The sequence below is a fragment of the Nycticebus coucang genome, chromosome 12 (genome assembly GCF_027406575.1).
Source record: "Nycticebus coucang isolate mNycCou1 chromosome 12, mNycCou1.pri, whole genome shotgun sequence".
NCBI lineage: Eukaryota > Metazoa > Chordata > Mammalia > Primates > Lorisidae > Nycticebus > Nycticebus coucang.
In genome coordinates this window covers 101072508-101094651 of record NC_069791.1, presented here as the reverse complement: position 1 = coordinate 101094651, position 22144 = coordinate 101072508, and the positions used below count along the sequence as shown (strand labels likewise).

At 47.9% G+C, this 22144-nt stretch overlaps 1 protein-coding gene across 1 annotated transcript in view; it reads left to right on the top strand.

Moving 5' to 3' along the window:
* SRL (sarcalumenin) overlaps positions 1-21474 on the top strand; it is a 41888-nt gene extending 20414 nt beyond the window's left edge. The window contains exons 2-7 of the mRNA XM_053557660.1: positions 5808-6893; positions 9152-9253; positions 10165-10260; positions 14583-14699; positions 15875-16108; positions 18154-21474. Of these exons, the coding sequence (XP_053413635.1) occupies positions 5808-6893; positions 9152-9253; positions 10165-10260; positions 14583-14699; positions 15875-16108; positions 18154-18965 (2447 nt within the window). The 3' untranslated portion in view covers positions 18966-21474. The remainder of the gene's footprint in view (positions 1-5807; positions 6894-9151; positions 9254-10164; positions 10261-14582; positions 14700-15874; positions 16109-18153) is intronic.
* Positions 21475-22144: the final 670 nt, after the last annotated feature.

Genomic DNA, 22144 nt, shown 5'->3' with positions numbered 1-22144 from the left:
GGAAGCCAAAGAAACCTTCCAAGAATGGCTGCCTCATGCCTTGCTCCCCCATTGCCTATGTCTAGGAGAAAAGGTAAAGGCCAGTAGAAAAGCAGAGAGGGCCTGAGATCCTAGGAAGCTGCAGATGCCTTCCTTTGGCAAGAGATTCCTTCCAAGAAGTGGAGGAGCAGGGGCCCTGAGCATCAGCATCTTCTCTGCAGAGCAAGGTCAAAGAAAAATGTGACACCAGAAGGGGCCTCTGGCCTGTTTGCTTAGTCCAGGTGTGTTCAGAGACAAGATCTAGAATGAGGAAGGGGTCACGCTGCCCGCTCTGCTGTGTGAAGAGCTCCCTGCTGCCCCTGAGATCTAGCCTATGAGAGCTGGAGCGTGGGGAGGGTGCAGACTGCAGGGAATATGTAGCTCCTTGCACATGAGGCTAGTGCTCCTGACTCCAGGACAGGTGTGTCCAGGTGTGGAATTGGAAAGTGATTTATTACTAATGACTAATGATTAATTACTAATTAGTGATTATTACTAAGGACTCATTTGCATAACTGTATATGAGTAATGGTGAAAGGCATATATGTGTGACATGGACTTGATAGTTCTAGATCAAATGGATGAGAAGCCATGTGAAAGAATAACATTGGCATATCCTGCCTGGAAATGTCTGCTAAGGAGACTTGGGCAGCTGTAATAGAACTTATATTCTACTCCACAAAGGCACTGAATAAATTCACCATCTAGTGTGGGCTTAGAACCAAAGTAAAAGACCTTAGGTTCTGATTTCTCTTCTCCTGATCTCTAGTTTCAACTTTAAGGCAGAACTCCTTGGCCCTTGGTGCTGAGGATGGCTTTGTGTGGAGGTTCTCAAACGTTGGTGTTCTTTAGAATCACCTTGGGAAAACTGCAAATACACATTGTCCCAACCTCAGGACCTGGGCATCTGGTGGTGAACAGCTCTGCAAGTCACAGGTCACTGTCACCCGGGCCAGGGAGCTTTGCTTTATTTCTTGGCCTGAGCCTAGCCCATGCCCAGAATGACTTGTTAACCAAATTTTCCTATGACTGTTTCCTCATTTCAAGACTGTTAATAATCCTTGCTTTTTCTGCCTCAAAGGGCTGCTAGGAGATCAAAGGAGAATAAGAACATGAAATTATGTTGGAAACAAGAAGTCCTACATAATGCCAGGATATGGTCTAGCTCAGAGCCTGGCACATGCAGATTGGCAAAGCAAAAAGATGCTTTATAAGGAGGGGCATCTTGAAATGTTGGAATAAATGATTGAGAGGAGGCTAGAGGCAGGTATTTTTAGGGAGAGGCATGAGGGAGAAGGGGTGGTGGCTGTTGGTCTCTTTCCAACCTTTCCTCTTTGAACAGTGGGGCAGACAGACCCAGTGATGGCAGAAAGTCCAAAGTGGGTGGCCAGGCAGGTGTACAGACCAGGTGGCGACCTCCCAGCTCTTTCATTTTCCCTCTCCCCCTTAGTCACTTCTGTAGAACCCTAGCACTTTGTGAGATATGGTTAGTAAACTACTTGGGAGCAGAAAGAACCTAGTCTGAGGGCCATGGACTTGGGCTTTGTCCTAACCTGGCTCTGATGTTGAGCAAAATTCTAAGGCTCCCTGGGTGGAGTTTCCTCCTTTACAGTTGTACTCACCAAGACCGTTGGCTGCTCCACAATTCTCTGGGTTCAGTGAAAGTGCTTCTCTGAGTTCATGTGAAAGAACAAGATAGGAACTGAAGAAGAAAATTTAGGGTGTCTGGTTGGTGGTAGGGTGAGGAGAAAGGGGTTGCAGTTGTGGCTGTGGGGCCAGGGGAAGCTCTAGGAGGCTGGCAGTGGAGGGGCTGATGGGGGTGAGCAGGGCTAGTTTGTGTTGTGCTCTGCTTGGAGTGTGAGTGGAGCTGGGCACCAGTCTGTTGGGCACTTGAGCCTTCCCATGATCTCTGGGCTGAGCAGGGGACCTGCTATTCATATGCCCTGATGTCAGCACCCAACCTGGCTGGGGCCTGGGTGCTGGTGTGTTGGCAGCAGCACATACAGTGTCTTCATGTCCTGGGATAGACCAAGACTCATCTTACTGGAGACTCACCCCTTCCAGGGTGCCCGGATCCTCCATGGCACATGGGAGGGGCTTCTAGCTAGAAGCTAGAGGGGGAGGGACAAAACCAGCCTGGATTTCACAGGATTGATCTGAGTGCTGTAGGAGGCTTCTCATGCCTCTGCCCATGCCTCCCAGAGATTTCGGCCCAATGGCACAGCTGCTTCCTGGGGATCGAGCCCTGGGGGCCCAATGGAGCAGCTTGTTTCATTGAGAGACTTTCTGTCAGAGAAGTTATTTTTAGCTTGGGAAGGAAGGTCACGGGGCAAGATACCATCACCCTCAAACTCCAAGTTGTTTAGCAGTTCGGGGAAGCTTGGCAGTAGCTTGTAAATGCCATGGAAGAGAATGAATGTAAGGGTGTTTACACAGATGCACACTTTTGACTTTCTGTCCAGGGCCCAGGAGTGGGCACACACAACAGCGTGAAAGTCCTAGTAAACTCCCAGTGTTGGGAGCCCTTACCCCACAACCCTGGGATGATTCAGCAATCTCAACCCCACCAGGAAAAGAGATTTTTTTTGGAGAATGTCAGAAATGTTACAGGAGGTCAGAGCAAGAGTCCATTCAGTTCAGTATCGTCCCCACCACCATCACCATCCCAATCATCGTCGTTACCACCACCATCAGCAGCATCGTCATAATCATTATCATCATCACCATCATCATCGGAGGAGATTGAGGCCCACGGAAAAGAGAAGCCACAACCACTACTATTCCAAGGGAAAAATGCCTGGCTCTGGGAGAACCACCGAACTTGGGAACCCCCCTGGGCTTCTTCATAGTAGGAAGGAGCCAGGAGCAGAAGACTTCAGGGTCAGGATTATTTGGCTTAGCAGGTGCAGTGGTTTGCAGTTTTGCATATTATAATTACTAGATAACTTTTTAAGTCCTGATGTTGATGCTATACCCCAGACTGTTTAAATCAGAACCACGAGGGAGGGAAGGAAGTGTGTGACCAAGAACCAGGTGATTTAATATGTAGCTGATGCTGAGAATCACTGGTTGAGAAGCAGTTTTTAAAAATGTTTTGTTTATTTTTGTTTTTATTCTTTTATTTATTTATTTATTTAAAGACAGAGTCTCACTATGTCGCTCTCAGAAGAGTGCTGTGGCATCAGAGCTCACAGCAACCTCAAACTCTTGGGCTCAGGTGATTCTCTTGCCTCAGCCTCCCAAGTAGCTGGGACTATAGGCGCCTGTCCAATGCCTGGCTATTTTTGTTGCAGTTGTCATTGTTGTTTGGCTGGCCCGGGCTGGGTTCGAACCCACCAGCCTTGATGTAGGTGGTTATCACTGTGCTTTGGGCACCAAGCCTGTTTTTATTCTTTTAGAGATAAGATCTTGCTCTGTTGCCCATGCTGGACAGCAGTGATGTGATCACAGCTCACTGCAACCTTGAACTCCTGGGCTCAAGCGATCCTCCTGCCTCAGCCTCCCAAGTAGCTGGGATTATGGGCTTGTACCACAGCTAGCTAATGAGAGGAAATTTTATGAGACAGTACAGACCAGTGCCTCTCAAACTGTAATGGTGCAGATGAATCCCGTGGCCGTCTTGTTAAAATGCAGAGTCTGATTGTGGCTGGGCTGGGGTCTGAAGGCCTGAATCTCTGACAAGCTTCCATGTGACACTCATGTTGCTAGTCCTTGGATGGCACTTTGAGTAGTGAGAACGTAGAACCCTGCTCAGAGGTCAGGGAGTCTCCTTTGTGGTTCTGCAGTCACATGGCCTAAGCCAGCTATGGGCTCTGTGATATTATTGGGTAAGGGCTTCAGTGCCTGTGGTCTCAGTCTGCTCATCTACACAGAGGACATACGAGTTATACTTGTTTTAAAGAAGCAAATAAGATTAAACTCAGTAAGATTAAGTTAATGTTTTATATACAGAAAGTGCTTAAATATTGCCCAGCAGATCAAAATTGTACAGACGTATCTCATATGACATATACATACCTTGCAGCTCAGAGGGCATGCAGATTGGCAAAGCAAAAAGATGCTTTGAAAGGTTTAAAACAAGTTCCTGCCATTGGGGAAATGAGATGCAGGTAAAAGAATCAAGACTTACCAGTATGTAGGTTCCTCCTACTAAGGGACCAGGAATTCTTGCTGGCACCCAAATCTGACCATGGACCTCTTCTACTACTTTCTGTGGGTCAGGCAGGACCCCACAGAATTAAAAATTTGTTCCTAAAATCCTGGAGCCAGGAACAGCATGGAGCATGATTCCAGAAAGAAGGTACATGCAGGTGGCAAGGGGCCCCTGTGCTCCGCCAGGCACATCATGGTGTGGAGTGCCTGGACAAAGTTGGCAGTTGTGGGTTCTGGTCACTCACAAGCCAGCTCGTGGCCATATGTCTGGGGCAGGTCTAAGACCTTTAGGCTTTCACTAATTCAGTTCTAAAGTCTTTCTGACAGTAATACAGGAGGTTGACTTGGTCTTGCACATGAAAATGCTGGGGAGGAGTTTTCTGTATCAGTGTACAGGGCTCTTCTATGATAAGAGGCGCTAATGCTTCCTGTCCTGAATTTCATAGCATATTGGCTGGCTGTGGGGACTAATGAGAAAATATTTATTTCTGATCTATGGAGGCTGCTCCGAGGGGAAAGGGATACACCCCAAAGTGGCTTTTTTTCACAGGAGGCAGAGATAGGAGTAGTAGGCTGTGGGCTGAGAGAGGGGATCTCTGCACCCAGCAGACAAACGGGATCTGCTTCCTTGGAGAGAGCCCTTGAGAGCCAAGGGAGAACAGGGTTGTCTTAGTTGTCTTAAGGGGGAATCCTGAGGTCCCCATGTCCCTGTGAACCTGCAGCGTCCTCCCATGGGGGCTCCTTCTTGAACAGATACCAGCCTGGGTGGGAGTGCATGCACAGGTAGACCCCATTTTCCAAACATATTAAACTTGACCCTTGATGGAGGTCTCTGGTGTGGGCCAGGCCCCTCCTTTGCCCTCTCCTACCTTGTCCTCTGCTCTCTGGGTGAAGCTACAGGCCCTTAGAAAGGGATCCCCTCAGAAGGGGTTGGCTGAGGCCACTGGGAAGGCCCTGCCTGTTTTGGATATCTCCTCCTCAGGCCATGTCTCCTCTAATCTAAGGTAGCAAGGCCAGCAAATGCCTGCCCTTAAGGGGACAGGGTTAGATGTGTGACTTAATAAGGTTGAGAGCCACAAGTAATCCCCTAAGTACTTTGCTGGGTAACCTAAGATTATCTGGCCTGCAAACACCTGTTTTCACCCCTTTGTTGATAGCAGTATAAAAAGCATGCTGCTTAATACTCTAGGAACTGACAAGGGGTGGGGTATACAACCATTTGTCCTATCTTGAATGTATCTCTTGGTGAGCTAGGCTGCACGTGCCCATCAGCAAGGGTGATGAAGGACGGGAAGGGCTTGCCCAAGTTTCCATCCATACTTAGTCGTCAGGACCGTGTGGGGAGACTCAAAGGGCAGGGCAGGGTTGTGAAGCTCTTGGATCAGTGCAGCTGCTCACTCTCTCAGTGATGGGTGGTGGGCCAGTCTTTTAACTACCCAGTCCACAATTTGTACGTCTTAGGAGGGAGGTTCTGTTTATTATGCACAAGGTAGTCACAAAGACTTGGGGAGGTCAATGTGACCAGACATAGGCAGCACCATACTTGCAGAAGATAGGAACTAGACTGATGTAGACTCTTTGAGAGCAGAGCCAGTGCCAACCCTGTGAAACTGACCAATCATGTTCTAATCATTCAGAACTGCAAGTCTCTGCTTCGGGTGGCACAGAAGATGTTGGCAATTTGTTGGAGAATCATTTCTCTGCTGGAGACGCTCTAGAGGAGAAAGAAAGGGTGCTCTATGCAGATGCAGCCCCTCAAGATGAGAATCTGCTCCTTCACTACTCAGATGGCAGGGGGGCTGACAGCCAGGAGAAGACCACTGCTGGGTCCCCTCCCACTGACCCTGAAGCCAGCCTTTCCAACGTCTCAGCTGCAGAGTCAGGTCCAACTGGAGACAGGGATGCTGAGGGGCCTGGGGAGGAAGAGGAAGCAGCAAGCACCCTTCCTCCAGGAGGGGATGAGGGGCCCATGGAAGAAGAGGGACCTGAGATCAGCTCTGGAGAGGACCCAGGAGAGGAGGCAATGGGGCTTCCTGCAGAGGGAGCTGCCCTCGGTGACGCAGAAGGATGGGCTGGGAGTGGTGAGGTCCCCAAGGAAGCCGAGGAGGTCCCAGGGGACAGCCAGCCTGAGGCAGAGGGGGCCTCTCCTGGCTTAGCAGGTGAAGAGTTCCACAGCCTGGACATGGAAGGTGTGGGCAGCCCAGGGGCTGGTCAGGATCCAGCAGTGCTTAAAGGAGACCCCACTGTTGTGGCTGTGGGAGAAGAGCTGTTGGACATTGACACAGGAGCCAGGAGAGGCACTGAGGCCCAGGGCAAGCCTGGCACAGAGGCGAGGATCAGCTCAGGGTCTGAGGGCACCAAGACCCCCGAGGCAGGAGGCATGGAGGAGGACATGGATGAGGCCTCCTCTGAAGAAGAGGCTGGTGACAACAGTGGAGTCCTATCTGCAGAAGAGTCAGAAGACAGTGGTGATGGGGCAAGTTCAGAAGAAGCAGAGGATGCCTCTGAAGAGGAGGAGGAGAAGGAGAAGGAGGAGCAGAAGGAGGAGGTGGCAGGGGAGCCTGAGGAAGCGGCAGGAACCACCAGTCATGGGGACAAAGGGGCTCAATTCAGCCCCAAGGAATTGAGTCCAAGGCCCGAGGGCAACGAGGTCCTAGAAGCTATGGCAGAGGACCTTAAGGAGGGACTTCTGGGGAGGGGGTTTCTCACGACTGCTCCCCAGGGTAGGAGTTCCTTAAGAGTAACCCAGCACCTTGGGTAGCTGTATTCTTCTGGAAGTCTTGTGTTGGCGGGCCAGGCAGGGACAGGGTGGGTGGGAGAGGTCCCAGCCAATCTTGGGTTTGGCAGGAAGGTCCCAGGCCGGGTTCCTGCCTGGGAACGTGCCTTTGGCTATACATTAGCTGCCTGTCTCTGGTTTGGAGGGGCTGGTGAGAGGGTCCAGAGGGCCTCGGAACTTCTGAGTCAGGCCAGCTAGCCTCCCCTTCCAGGTCCCTGGATGCACTTTAATACATGTCAGCACCTCAGCCTAAAGAACTGAGGGGCTCATGATGGGGTCCCCATGACCAGCTGGTGGAGGGTATGCTGGGAGTTGGTGGGGGTGGGTTGGGAACGCCTGGGTGATTGCCTGGGTAGGTAAGCACTTGGTGTCTTCCCTGAAGACTAGGCCATAGGAGGCATTGGAGAGCTGGGACCATCATGTGGTAAGAACTCAGGCTGGCTGTGACCACTGATGTCTTATAGATGCCCACTTGAAGCAAAGGGATGGGACCAGGAGCAAGGAGTGGGGAAAGGGCCGGGCCCTTAGAGTAGTATTTGGTACTGGGAACCCACTGAGTGCCGACTTAGACCAAAGCTGGGCTCTCAGGGTGGGGTGGGGGTTTTAAGCCTTTACTTTCCAGGGTGGCTTCCCCACAGGTTTGCTTGCAGACTCTAACTTGCTTACTCTCTGTGGGTGCTTGTGCCTTCCTCTTTCCCTGCCCTCCCTCTTCTGAGTCTAGGTGAAGCATCAGTGTCCTGAGGCACTGCACAAGGCTGATTGATTCTTCTTTACTTTCCAACCGAAGTGGAAGTGGCTTCCCTCTGCCCCATGGGCTAGGGTCTGCCACTCCTAATTACCTAAAATTCCCTCTACAGGCAGCCTGGGTGGAGGTGGCTGGGATATTAGAGGCCCAGGGAGTTGAGTATCCCTCCTCAGAGCCTGCAGCTAAAGTGAGCATCTTTTGCTTGCTCGGACAAAAGAATAGTTGACCCCCTCCCCCTTAAAGGTACATAAGATGCAATGCAGGGGCTCCTCCCAGCCCTTCACACACAGCCGGTGTGATCCTGGTGAAGTGCTCACTTGGCTGTGACAGTTGTCTGCTTAGAGCTCCTTCTGATTTCCTTTGCTCTTAGGATGAAAAGCAAACCCTGGGGAGGCCCTTGAGGCCCTGCCGGGCCAGCCCTGTCTTCAGCTGCCTAGTACTCATCTCTGCCCCACTGCTGCAATGTCCCTTCCTCCTGCTTCTTGCTAAACAACTCCCATCTCAGGGCTTCCACAGGAAACTCCTCTGCTTTCTTTACTGAACTCACTCCTACTCTGCAGTGGACCTGGGAGGTCCTCTCTGATCCTCTTGCTGAGACTGAGGCTACTTCTTGGCATACTTCCCTACTAGCTTCTGGAGCATTTCTTCCTATGGCCACTTCACTGTTTATAACTACTATATTATTTTACTTTTATTATTTATTATTTATTTAAGACAGAGTTTCACTTTGTTACCCTCAGTAGAGTGCTGTGGCATCACAGTTCACAGCAACCTCAAACTCTTGGGCTTAAGCGATTCTCTTGCCTCAGCCTCCCAAATAGCTGGGACTACAGGCACCTGCCACAACGCCTAGCTGTTTTTATATATTGTAGTTGTCATTGTTGTTTGGCTGGCCCGGGCTGGATTTGAACCCACCAGCTCTGGTGTATGTGGCTGACACCGTAGCCACTAAGCTACAGGCTCTGAGCCTATTTATTTATTTTTAGAGATGGAGGTCTCACTATATGGCCCAGGCTGGTCTCAGACTTTGAGACTTGAGCAATCCTCCCACCTGAGCCTTCTAAAATCCTGGGATTATAGGCCTGAGCCACAGCCTAGCCTATTCTTTCATTTTAAAGACCAACTGTTCATCATCTCTTTCTCCATTGGCTAAGGGAAACCGCCCATGGGCAGGAGCCCTGCCTATGGGGGCTCCCAGCGAGGCACCAGGCACCAGGCACTGGCACAGTAGGTGCTCAGCATGTTATCCATTGAGTAGACCAAATGGCTCACAGAGCTTCATGGAAGTTGAATTTGGGTTTTCAAAGTCCACCCTAAAGGCAGAACTAAGTCGGTGCAACTTGGCAAGACTTTGCTCAGCCCTGCTCAAAGCCCAGAGCTTGTCCACAGCTCCATGGTGGAAGGGGCTTCCTCCTCTCATCTTGGCTTCGCCCTAATGCTTTCTTTGCTCCTCTCCCCAGAAGAGACGGAGGATGTGAATGAGGAAGCCCTGATGAGGGACCGCTCCCACATTGAGAAAACCCTGATGTTGAATGAGGACAAGCCAGCTGATGATTACTCTGGTAAGCAGGGCAGGGGGCCTGGGCCTAGGCTAGGGGCACAGCAGGGACCACAGGGAAGGGGAGACCCTGGGGCGGGTGGCTCTGTGGGGGAGGCTCTGTGAGCAGGTCCAAGGCTAGGGGTCCAGACAGGAAGAGAGGAGGAGGACGATGGAACGGGGAGCAGGGTGAGTGGCGAGGACAGACCACATTGCTGCTGCTGTGCTATGGGAGGGGGGGATGGTTAGAAAGGATTCCTCCCCCTTGCTTTGATTTTTAGTTTATAAAGCCCTTTCAGTCCAGGGGTTCATTTCACTCTCATAACAACCCAAGGATCTCAGTGGGGCTTGGTGTCTCCTCTTTCTGGACGAGCCAGCTAGGCTTGGGGCTGTAATAGCAGGATCTGCTTCTGGCTTGGGGTAGAGACTAGCAGGATCCTCAGTCCCGCAGCCTCCCTCTACATGCCTCACACTGCGCTCTTCCTCTCCCGGAGAGGACACTTGGGATGTCTCCAGGAGCATGTGGGAGGACACTGGCTTCTGGGAATGCAAGGGCCAGGGTGTCAGTGCATCATTAGAGCCTCAAACAGCACCTGCAGAAGTGGGCAGCAGGGAGAGAGATGGAACTCTCATCTGCCAAAGGAAGGGCCTTCGGGAGGGCTGCAGGCCGAGGCAGGGACACACTTTTGAGGTGGGCAGGGAGGAGGGAGTTAGGTTTAAAAAATAACAATAGCTAACAATAACAAAGAGGCTTTGGGGATAGGTAGAAGAATACCCTTTGGTTTGAAGATTTCTGAAGGTTGAGGTATGCACCAGCTCCACAAATGCTAGTATGTCACACAATCAGTGGACTGCAAGCAGGGTGGGAGACCCTTCCACAGAGGGGGAGCCTACCAGAGCCCATCCTTCCTGACGTTTTCCCCTCTCTGCCCTCAGCGGTGCTGCAGCGACTTCGAAAGATCTACCACTCATCCATCAAGCCCCTAGAGCAGTCTTACAAATACAACGAGCTTCGGCAGCACGAGATCACAGGTACAGCTCCGGGCCTGTAGTTGGGGGCCCACAACTCTGACCCACCCAGGCTTCCCTGGTGCCCACACAGGTTCACAAGCTCCCAGAGAAATGTGTGCAAGGACGCCTGGGGCTGAGCCCTCTCTCTTTTGTGATGCCAACTACCCTGGAGTAGTGCATGACACTCTGAACCAGTGTTTTTCAACCTTTTTTATGTCACAGCATATTTGAACATATAGTTAAACTTCCATGGTATACTTAAATTAATATGGATCAAAAAGAGTAGAGGGCAGCGCCCATGGCTCAGAGGAGTAGGGCGCTGGCCCCATATACTGGAGGTAGTGGGTTCAAACCCGGCCCTGGCCAAAAAACTGCAAAAAAAAAAAAAAAAAAGAGTAGAAAAATTAATATATTTACTGTGCTTTGAATTTCTTTTGAAATTAATTTAATTAATGATCTTTAAAAATTTTCGCAGCACACCTAAGATCCTTTTACTGAACTGGCTAAAAAAATCACTGCTCTAAAGGGTTTCACAGATAGCATTTCATTTGCAAGCATCTGTGCTTTAGTAGTGCAGAGTTTGATTTCTAAGGGTCTTGATGCCAACTTCAATCCCTCCTGTGCTGAACAGCCCAGAGGTGCTCCCTGCTCATCTACAGACCGAAGTCCTCCCACTGGCCTGGACGCCTCCACTCTTCCTGTGGCTCTTCTCAGTTGGTTGCCCTGGGGTCTAGATTCTTTTAAAAATTGTTTTTTAAAATAATAAGAGCAAGACATACTTGCTGCAAAAAAAAATTTGAATAGTGGAGAATGGTATACATTGAAAAAGAGAAATTCCAGGCTTGGCACCTGTAGCTCAGTGGCTAGGGCACCAGCCACATATACCGGAGCTGGCAGGTTTGAATCCGGCCCCAGCCTGCCAAACAACAATGACAACTACAATAAAAAAAAAAATAGCCGGGCATTGTGGTGGGCACCTGTAGTCTCAGATACTAGGAAGGCTGAGGCAAGAGAATTGCTTAAGCCCAAGAGTTTGAGGTTGTTGTAAGCTATGATGCCACAGCACTCTACCTAGGGCGACAAAAAAAAAAGAAAAAAAAAAAAGAAATTCCATTCTTGATTTCCAGCTTCTTTTATTATACTCCCCAAGACACTCACTGTTAATAGTCTCTTGTGAATACTTCCAGATATTTCCTTTGCATATGTGAGCATATAAAAGTCTGTTTTTTTTGCTTGTTGTTTTTTTACAGAAATGGAATTACATCATGCAACGTGCGTGTAGTTTTACCTTATTCCTTCTGCTTGCTCTTCTCTTATGTGAATGAACTATATTCATATTCTGTGAGATAAGAACCCCACCAATGGGCAACAAGGTGTTTCTCATTTTCCAATTTTTAAAATGTTCCAGATACTATTATAATAATTACCTATTTTGTGCAAGTATATTTGTAGGGTGAGTTTTAAAAACCAAAACACTAGAATTAAACATTTTGCTGGTATTACCATATTGCCTTTGATTATACCAATCTGTACTAAAATGACAGTAGATAGATGAGAGCTTCCGTTCCCCCCATGGCAATGTCATTTTAAAGTGTTGCTCATCTTCTAAACTTTTAACAATGGTATCTTACTGTTGTGAAATTACAAACATTTCCCTCTGTTAACTGGCTATTGTTATATGATCTCATTTGATACTCTCTATGGCTATAAAGTGGGTAGGGATTCTAGGGTTGATATTCTTCCTACTTTACAGAAAGAGAACCTGAGGCCCAGAGAAGTACTGGGTTACCTGGGACCATATAGCTGGATTAGGAGCTGTAATTTACTAATTCTTGGATAGAACTTCCCAACTGAGAGCCAGTTGTCCTCTTCCACTCTGTAGAACACACATGGACATTAGTGGGAGGTTACACAATCTCCCAGGGCCTTCCTCTGTCCTCTGCACTTGTCTTCTCACCTAACCCTAAGGTAGATTAATGTCAGGCCAGGTGCAGTGGCTCACACCTGTAATCCTAGCACTCTGGGAGGCAGAGGTGAAAGGATCCCTTGACCTCAGTAGTTTGAAACAAGCCTGGGTAAGAGTAAGACCTGTCTCTATTAAAAATAGAAAAATAAATAGCCAGGTGTTGTGGTAGGCACCTGTAGTCCTAGCTACTTGGGAGGCTGAGACAAGATAATCACTTAAGCCCAAGAGTTTGAGGTTGCTGTGAGCTGTGATGCCACAGCACTCTACTCAGGGCGATAGTTTGAGACTCTGTCTCAAAAAAAAAAAAACAAACCGTATTAGCCTGACGTTGTGGCAGGGGCCTGTAGTCCCAGCTACTCTGGAGGCTGAGGCAAGAGGATTGCTTGAACTGAGGGGTTTGAGATTACTGTGAGTTAAACTGATGCCGTGGTGCTTTAGCCTGGACAGTAGAGTGAGACTCTGTCTCAAAAAAGAAAAGAAAGAAAGAAAGAAAGAAAGAAAAGAAAGAAAGAAATTGACTGGCTTGATGGCCTGGGTGGGTGGATTGCTTGAGCTCAAGAATTTGAGACCAGCCAGAGCAAGGGCAACACCCCTGTCTCTAAAAAGAGAAAGAGAAGAAAAAAGAACAGTTTCTGGGCCCTCCTAGAAAATGCCAGTCTGGATAGCCACAAGGATGAGGGTGCCTCAGTTCCTGGTCCTGGTGGCAGTTTCTGGGCTTAGCCCTTTCCTCCTGGTCTATCCCGGCTTCCCTCTCCTCACTTTGCCTCAGTCTTCGCAGCTGCCCGTGATGCCCCCTGCTGTAGGGAGCTGAAACAGCAGGACCCGGGAAAGCCCTAACTTGTTTGTCCAGTAAAGAGACTTTTTGTGAATTCTCTGTGGCTATAATTGGGGAATCCTGTCACCTTCTCAGCCTGCCTGATACTGCTTATTTATGCATTAAAATGTCCAAAAGAGGGCGGTACCTGTGGCTCAAGGAGTAGGGCGCCGGTCCCATATGCCGGAGGTGGAGGGTTCAAACCTAGCCCCGGCAAAAAAAAAAAAAAATGACCGAAAGAATATGTGAGAAATCAGCAGTGGTTATTTATCAGAGGAGGTGTTATGGCCGAGGCAGACTGGGGACAGGGATGGGAGACTTTTCACTGTCTTTTTTATACCTCTGATTTTTGAATCCAAAAATAAAAAAGAAAAGAAATTAAATAAATTAAAATCGTAAGAAATAAATGAAAAAAAAAAAAAAAAAGAAGTGCCTGTCATTTTTAGGACTATCTGGTTAGACTCAGGGACATAGAGGGCTGGAGAGCTTCAGGTGGGGCTGCTGTGGTCGGGGAGAGCTGAGGGCTGCAAATCAGCAAGAGGCTGACCACATCCAGTGTCAAAAGCCTTGCCCCTCTTGACCCCATCCTCTGGATTTGGGTACTAGAACATTCTACTTTTCCTTTTGGGACCTCACCTAGAGTAGCCCATGTAGAGCATTTGGAAGGACACAGGGCCCAAGAACCCAAGAATTGCCAGTTAAGCATTCATTCTGGATACTGGCAAGTTTGTCATGGACTTTGAAGGCTGATGTTTGAGACTGGGCCTAGAGCCTAGGGTTGGGTTCAGGGAGCCTCAGCTAAGAAGAGAGGAGGGCTGCAGAGACTGGAGACAGCTAGGGCCTGAGTCTAGCCCACCTAAAGTTGTACTCACTGTTTCCATATCCATGCTTCTTCTTCTTCTTTTTTTTTTTTTTTTGAGACAGTCTCACTACGTTGCCCTCAGTAGAGTTCTGTGGCATCACAGCTCACAATAACCTCAAACTCTTGGGCTTAAGCGATTCTCTTGCCTCAGCCTCCCAAGTAGCTGGGATTACAGGTACCTGCCACAACGCTCGGCTATTTTTTGGTTGTAGTTGTCATTGTTGTTTGGCAAGCCCGGGCTGGATTCGAACCCACCGGCTGCAGTTTATGTGGCTGGCGCCCTAGCTGCTAAGCCCATATCCGTGCTTCTGTTCTCAGTCCAGACTCTGTCTCTGTGCATGCTCTGTCTTCTCCCTTTTATAAACTATTCTCTTCCAGATTTAACCATGAGACCTCACCCAGAGTGAGCTCTGAGTCAGTGTTTGTTGAATTCACTTAGATCTTCCTTCTGGTGTAGGCAGATGTGTCAAGGATCTGGGCAAGGCCAAAACAATGACTTCCAGTGTCTTTTACCTGGGTGATTGCACTTAACGTTAGCAAGAGGAGTGCCACTGACTGCTACACATTGCCTGATCCATGAAGAATTCCTTGAGTTGATTTGATGGATGGTTTGGGGAGCAGAGTGCTTTGGAGTATGTTAACTGTGCTCACAGTGAGAACTTTCGTTAGTTCACCCCATTTCTAATTCCCATTGCCCACAGATGGAGAGATCACATCGAAGCCCATGGTGCTGTTCCTGGGACCGTGGAGTGTTGGTAAATCTACCATGATAAACTACCTCCTCGGGTTGGAAGACACTCACTACCAGCTCTATACTGGTAAGGGATTTTTCCTGTGGGACTGTTGGTATTTGAATGTCATATGTAGAAGCAATATGAAAAATTAAATTGTTTATATATATATCTTCAACAAAAAGTATATACAAGAAACCAGCAGCTACATAACAGCATTGTTCACAATAGCCAGAAAGTGGAAACAACTTAAATGTCCATTAATGGATGAACAGATAACCAAACGCAGTCTGTCCAAACACTGAAATATTATTCAGCCTTAAAAAGGAATGAAATTCTGACACATTCTGTGACACAGATAAACCTTGAAGGCATTATGCTAAAGGAAATATGTCAGACGCAAAAGGACAAATACTGTCTGATTCCACTAACATGAGCTCCCTGGAGCCATAATCATAGAGACAGAAAGTAGAATGGTTGCTACCAGGGGTTGGGTGGAAGAGGGAATGGGTGGGGAGTTATTATTTAGTGGGTACAGAGTATTTGGTCTGGGAAAATGAAAAAATCCTGGAAGCTGGGCACAGTGGCCCACGCCCTATAATCTCAGCATTCTGGGAGGCTGAGGTAGGAGGATTACTTGAGCTCAGGAGTTGGGAGACCAGCCTGAGCAAATAGAGGACCCTGTCTCTACCAAAAAAAAAAAAAAGTTCTAGAGTTGGATGCTGGTGATGGGTGCACAACAGTGTGAATGTACTTAAAGCCACTGAACTGTTCACTTAAAAATGATTAAAATAGGCTCAGCGCCTGTGGCTCAAGCGGCTAAGGTGCCAGCCACATACACCTGAGCTGGCAGGTTTGAATCCAGCCCAGAACTGCCAAACAACAATGATGGCTGCAGCCAAAAAATAGCCAGGCATTGTGGTGGGCTCCTGTAGTCCCAGCTACTTGGGAGGTGGAAGCAGGAGAATCTCTTGAGCTCAGGAGTTGGAGGTTGCTGTGAGCTGTGATGCTACGACACTCTACCCAGGGTGACAGCTTGAGGCTCTGTCTCAAAAAAAAAAAAAAAAAAAAGATTAAAATAGTAAGTTTTATATTATGTGTATTTTACCACAATTTAAAAGAAAAGAGAAACCACTAGCTTGGCAAACATATCCTATTCTATGGTAAGACCCTTCCTGAGACACGTGCTTATCCGCATATTTTGCCATAGGTCTGTTTCCCAGAGATCATTGTATCCCTACTGCTCCACCCTGTGTGTGCAGGTGCTGAGCCTACCACCTCTGAGTTCACAGTCCTCATGCACGGGCCCAAGCTGAAAACCATCGAGGGGATTGTCATGGCTGCTGACAGTGCCCGCTCCTTCTCACCCCTTGAGAAGTTTGGCCAGAATTTCCTGGAGAAGCTGATTGGCATCGAGGTTCCCCACAAACTTCTGGAGCGCGTCACTTTTGTGGATACACCAGGCATCATTGAGAACCGCAAGCAGCAAGAAAGAGGTAATTTAGCCCTCATTTCTGAACAGCATGAACTCCATCTTAGAAAACCGTTTTGACAGTGGTAGGCAGGGAGGGAAGGGAGAGGAAATGTGGCCAGTGTCATCCAATACCAGGAGAGTCATTCTTTAATTCTGCTGCCTTCTTGTCACTGTGGTGCCACTTGGGCTTTGGAGTATCTTGTCCTCCTATCTCCTCAAGCACTGATTTGGTTTGGGGATGGCTAGTATGTTCCCCAGGGGAGGACTAGTCTTTTTTGAAAGTAGCTCCTAGAGGTCTAAGCTGGGGCTAAGCTGTTTTGGGGAGGTCTCATCTGTCCTGCTTGGCCAAGGGCCTGGACTAACTGGATCCCATCCAGGTATATCTGACTTCTGGTTAAGTTAGGCTCCTAGACTTGTTCTGGATTGAACTTGACCTTGAACTCTTCCTATTCCCCATTTCCACTTTAGCAGACCTGCTTCCACAAGCCTCAATCAGGCTTTCCAAAATCTTTTCCATTCAGGTGCCTTGGGAATGCCACTTTGGGCCTGGTAGGCACAAGGCCATGACAGACATCCAAGCACTGCCATAACACAAGGCTGTCTGGAGATATGAGTCCTAAACAGAGCAGTTGTAGGAATATGTGACTAGATGGTAGATCTCGTTTATGGTTGTAACTAGACTCTGTTTTATTAGTAGTAATATTATCACTAATTATTATAATAGTAAATTAACCTCATTGTACTTCATTATGCATTGGATACTTATTATTTTTGAGACAGAGTCTCATTTTGTCACCCTGGGTAGAGTGCCATTGTATCATATTTCACAGCGACCTCAAACTCTTGGGCACAAGCATTCCTCTTGCCTCAGCATCCCAAGTAGCTGGTGCTACAGGTGCCTGCCATGATGCCTGGCTAGTTTTACCATTTTTAGTAGAGATGGGGTCTCACTCTTGCTCAGGCTGGTCTCGAACTCCTGAGTTCAAGGAATCCACCTGCTTTGGCCTCCCAGAATGCTAGGATTACAGGGTTGAGTCACCACACCTGGCCAGGCTAATTTTATTCGTTAATGATTGATCATCGTAAAAAAAAAGATTTCAGGGGTCAGGTATGGTGGCTTATGCCTGTAATCCTAGCACTCCAGGAGGCCGAGGTGGGTGGATTGCTTGAGCTTAGGAGTTTGAGACTAGCCTGAGCAAGAGTGAGATCCCCATGCCTACCAAAAAAACACTAGCCAGGTATCATAGTGTGTGCCTGCAGGTCCAGGTACTCAGGAGAATGAGGCAGGATGATTGATTGAGCCCACGAGTTTGAGATTGCTGTGAGCTATGATGATGCCACGTCACTCTACCCAGGGTGGCAGAGAGAGACTATCTCAAAAAAAAAAAAAAAAAGATTTCAGTGTTTTCAAGACAGGTATTCCGGGTCATCTCATTTTGCAAATAAGAAAACTGAGGAAACATGAAGTAAAGAAATTAAAATATATTGACCACTTACTCTGTGACTGGCGGTTTTAGCTAGTTGCTTTCCTATATTAACAGCAACATGGTAATCTCAGTATCAGCTTAGGTATTATTGTTCTTGCTTATCATTTTATAGCTAAAAAGCTAGCACTTAGAAGAATTTAATGTTCAACTTGCCAATGGCAAAACCCAAATTCTAGTCCAGGGCTTAATTCAAGGTCCACATTTCTTTTCTCTAAAAAAAATCATCTTGTTCCAGTTCTCTGACTTCTCTCCTTCAACACCTCTGCCATTGCCCTAGATCTTGTTAGATAATAGGAAAATCTTCATTTCAAACAAATATGTTTGTTTTGTCATTCAAACAAATAAGTCTTCCATGAAGACTTGGCTTTTGCTATCCATTAGAATAAGGATCAGGCTGTTCTTGGTTGATGGTTGGCAAGGAAGATACACAATTAACTTTTTAATAGTCTTTAGAAGCCCAAAAAATCCCTAGTACCATTCTTTCTTTCAACCCACGGAATGGTTTGCTTCAGAAAGGCGGTGCTAGGTGCTTTGGGAAAGGCTTGGAACTCAGTTTGACTTCTCTCTCCTGTCTCCAAAGGCTACCCCTTCAATGATGTGTGCCAGTGGTTCATTGACAGAGCTGATCTCATCTTCGTTGTCTTTGACCCAACCAAGCTGGATGTGGGCCTGGAGCTAGAAACGCTCTTCCGTCAGCTGAAGGGACGTGAGTCCCAGATAAGAATCATCCTGAACAAGGCGGACAGCTTGGCCATGCAAATGCTCATGAGGGTTTATGGGGCCCTCTTTTGGAGCTTGGCCCCTCTTATCAATGTCACAGAGCCCCCAAGGGTTTATGTCAGCTCCTTCTGGCCACAAGATTATAAGCCAGACACCCACCGGGATCTATTCCTCAAAGAAGAGATCTCCCTCCTCGAAGACCTGAATCAAGTGATTGAGAACAGGATGGAGAACAAGATCGCCTTCATCCGCCAGCATGCCATCCGGGTCCGCATTCATGCCCTCTTGGTTGATCGATATCTGCAGACGTACAAGGACAAAATGACCTTCTTTAGTGATGGAGAACTGGTCTTTAAGGACATTGTGGAAGATCCTGATAAATTCTACATCTTCAAGACCATCCTGGCAAAGACCAATGTCAGCAAATTTGACCTTCCCAACAGGGAGGCCTACAAGGACTTCTTTGGTGTTAACCCCATTTCTGGTTTCAAACTCCTCTCTCAGCAGTGCTCCTACTTGGGAGGTTGCTTTCTGGAGAAGATCGAGAGGGCCATCACCCAGGAGCTTCCTGGCCTCCTGGGTAGCCTTGGGCTGGGGAAGAATCCAGGTGCTCTCAACTGTGACAAAACAGGGTGTGGCGAGACTCCGAGGAATCGCTACAAGAAGCACTAGGTTGTTGTGTAGCCCGTCTCAGGTTCCCACTGGTGAATGAGCTTGTGTCCTGTCTGAGAAGTCCTGGTGTGTTAACCCTTTGAGCCACACTGACAAGAATTATCACACATTGGAGATTTGGGAATTCATTGAGGCCAGTGGTGGGGGAAGGCGTGTGTGTCTAGGGAGGAGAGTGAAACTGTGAATTATAGCATGTGCTTGTCTTATTGCTTCAGTGAAGAGGCTTGACTGAGGCAAGTGAGGCTTCACTTGCTTTTCCTGGGTCTTGTCCTGAGGGACAGAGAGCAGCTAAATCCTAGTGTGTACTAGATCAACGAGGGTCAAATAAGCTAAATGCAGCTGAAATTCCTTTTTTCCTATAAGCTGGGAAAATAGTGAAGACCTGAGTTTTAGAGGGCCTCTCAAATCCTTTTGGGCTTCCTTTCATAGACACAGTCTTCTGTTTGTCCCCAACCCTCCTAAGCTTGGGTTGACTTTCAACAATGGACAATTCTGGGGTCTGAATCTGCCTGGTTTCGAGCCTATCCTCAGGACATCTTCCCTCCTTCCTCAGAGGGCAGGACAGTAGTTCAGGATGTCAGACAACAGAGCGAGAACAAATTTTCCCAGATTACATTAAGGATCTGCCTCCCCCAGTGCCATTTCTCTGATGTTATCCTCTAAACTAGATGGGGAACTTGGTCCTTTAATGGGCCCCAAGAGGAAGGTGAGTGGTTAGTGTATACAGGTAACTCACCTCTTGGTTGTGTCTTAAGTGAAGGTCCTGGAAGGGCTCGGAGGGTTAATTGGTTTGCAGTGTGTCTTTGTCTATTGCATGTCTTAGAAAACTCAGATCCCACAGGTGTTGGGTTTCAGAGAGGATGGTGGAGACCTTGCTCCTTTTTGTTAGAGACTTCCCAGGCAGCCATCCTCTCCCAAATTTAAGGTGGGGCTGTTTCCACGACTTCTCTTCTTGGCAGAGGAGTTGTTCCTTCCTGGTTTCCATTGCCACAACTTTTCCTTTCCTTTATTCTCTATTCCCTAATGCATTAACACTTAAAACTCAGATAAATTTCCTACCAGTCAGAACCAGCACCAGCCACTTGGGTCAGTGGTAACTTAGGCTCAACATGCAGCTTCCCTGATGAACTGGATGCAGATACCCAGGAATGCACCATGGGAAAGCTAGGGCCTTCGAATACCGATGATTGTGAATATGTGTGTATGTTGGAGGGTGATTAGGGAGAGAACATGTTCTCCAGGTCATAGAGAAAGAACTTGTGAGAGTCCGGCAGGACTAGGAGCTAGCAGCACTGCCACCTCAGCAGGTGACGGAGGACTGGAGCCTGGGGAAGGAACAGCCTTTTGTCAAACGTGCATGGTGAACAGTGCTTGTGTGTCCAGGAGAGCAGCCCAGGGCTCCTCACAGGGTCCTTTCCTCATAGCTAGCCACTTCTCTTGGGAACAAGTTGTCTTGGGGGCCCCAACCACGCATGAGCCAGGATCCACCAGCACCAGGAAATCATCCCCAACTAGAAGGAAAGTGGAAACAGAGATAGGGCGAGAGGCCCTCTGAGGAGGAGGCAGTGTCAGCAAATTGGCAGTCAGGTGAGGTCCACATGGCGAACTGCAGTTTAGGAATTCCTGTTCCTCAGAATTATTAGCACTCGGGTATGTGCTGCCAGAGAGGCTGCTGCTTTTGGCTTTGTGGAGGGCCTGGAATCTCCCATAAGAAAAACTGAGGCTACAAAGTATCTGGGATGTTATTCCTAAGCAGCAAGTCAGCCAGAAAAGAAAAGTTAGTTTCTTAAGGGGCATCTAAGTAGCCTGGTGATACAGGGCTGATGAGCTAGAATGTGTCCTGGACTTTACTTCTCATAAAAAAAAAAACAAAACTAAAACCCAAAAGCCCTTGCCTCATCTCCATATCTTTGCCCTGTTGGGAGTGTTGTGTCCACCTACTTTTCTCCGGCCTGCTGCTTTATGCCCTTGACCTGCTTTGGCAGAATCTGTTTTTCTCAGCACAGTGAGGGAAATAAAAAATGCAGACTTGTGTGGGCATTGCCAATGCTGCTGATATCACCACAGCTTGGGGGGAAGTGGATGGAATGAGGCTAATACATTCATACAATATTTATATTTTCAGGGGGGCCATGTTATCAGTGTGCTCCCCACACCTGGGATTTTCTTCCCTCCATCTATTTTCCTCGTGATGTTCCTCCTCTCAACTCTGTTCTTCTTCTTGACCTTGGATTTAATTTTTTTCTCTGCTACCTATGGGCCTGCTGATCGGTCAATACAGACATTAAGTGCCTGGTTTCTGTCCAGCTCTGTGGAGGTGGGTTTCACCCAGAATATGGACTTTTAGTGGGGAAGAGGTTGGGAGCTAGGGAAAATAGGATCCAGAGATTCCCCCAGGAGGAGTATCTGTAAATATTTGTGCTTGAACAGTTGTTGAACCTTTCCAGTGTTCTTTCAATTCTGATTTCATCAGGGAGAAAGTCTCAATAAAGTTCCAATCTCTCTTTAACACCTTGTATTTTCTGATTGTCTCCAGTCAGGCTAATCTCTTTATTTTCCTTTTATCTAGTTGAGTATACTAATTTTTAAGTTTCTTGAGAATAGGTTGGACATTTATAAATCACCCACCCTTGTCTTCTGTATACCATGTGCCTGCCTTGAATGTTCTCCCTCCTGTGTCTGGCCCTCCAGGAGCTAAAGATGAATTGCTCCCTCAGCTGGCAGTGAAACCGAGGCCCGCTCCCCTGTAACCTGAAACCTAGAGAACTCTCTTCCCTGTATCTCAGCTTATCCTTCTCCCTGGCATCTGCACAGCTGCCTCAGGAACCTGCCAGCTCCAATGGAGGAAGCCAGGAAGGCAAGGGTGGCCACTCCCCTTGGCCTGTCCAGAAGGTGCTCTGCCCATCCTCATGGTGTAGACTTGGGCCTCCTGCTTGGACCTGTCTTCAAAGAAACATGAACACATCCTTGGCTCCCCGATACCCCTCCCCCACTTCATTTTCCTTTCTCCAGTGTCCTCTCCAGAGCAGAGTATATATATAGTTGGATTCATTGAGGGTACAAGAAACCAGGTTACACTGATTGCATTTGTTAGGTAAAGTCCTTCTTACAATTGTGTCTTGCCCCCCAAACAGAGCAGAGTTTCTTTAATTTTGAAACTTTACTTCTGTGATCCTCAA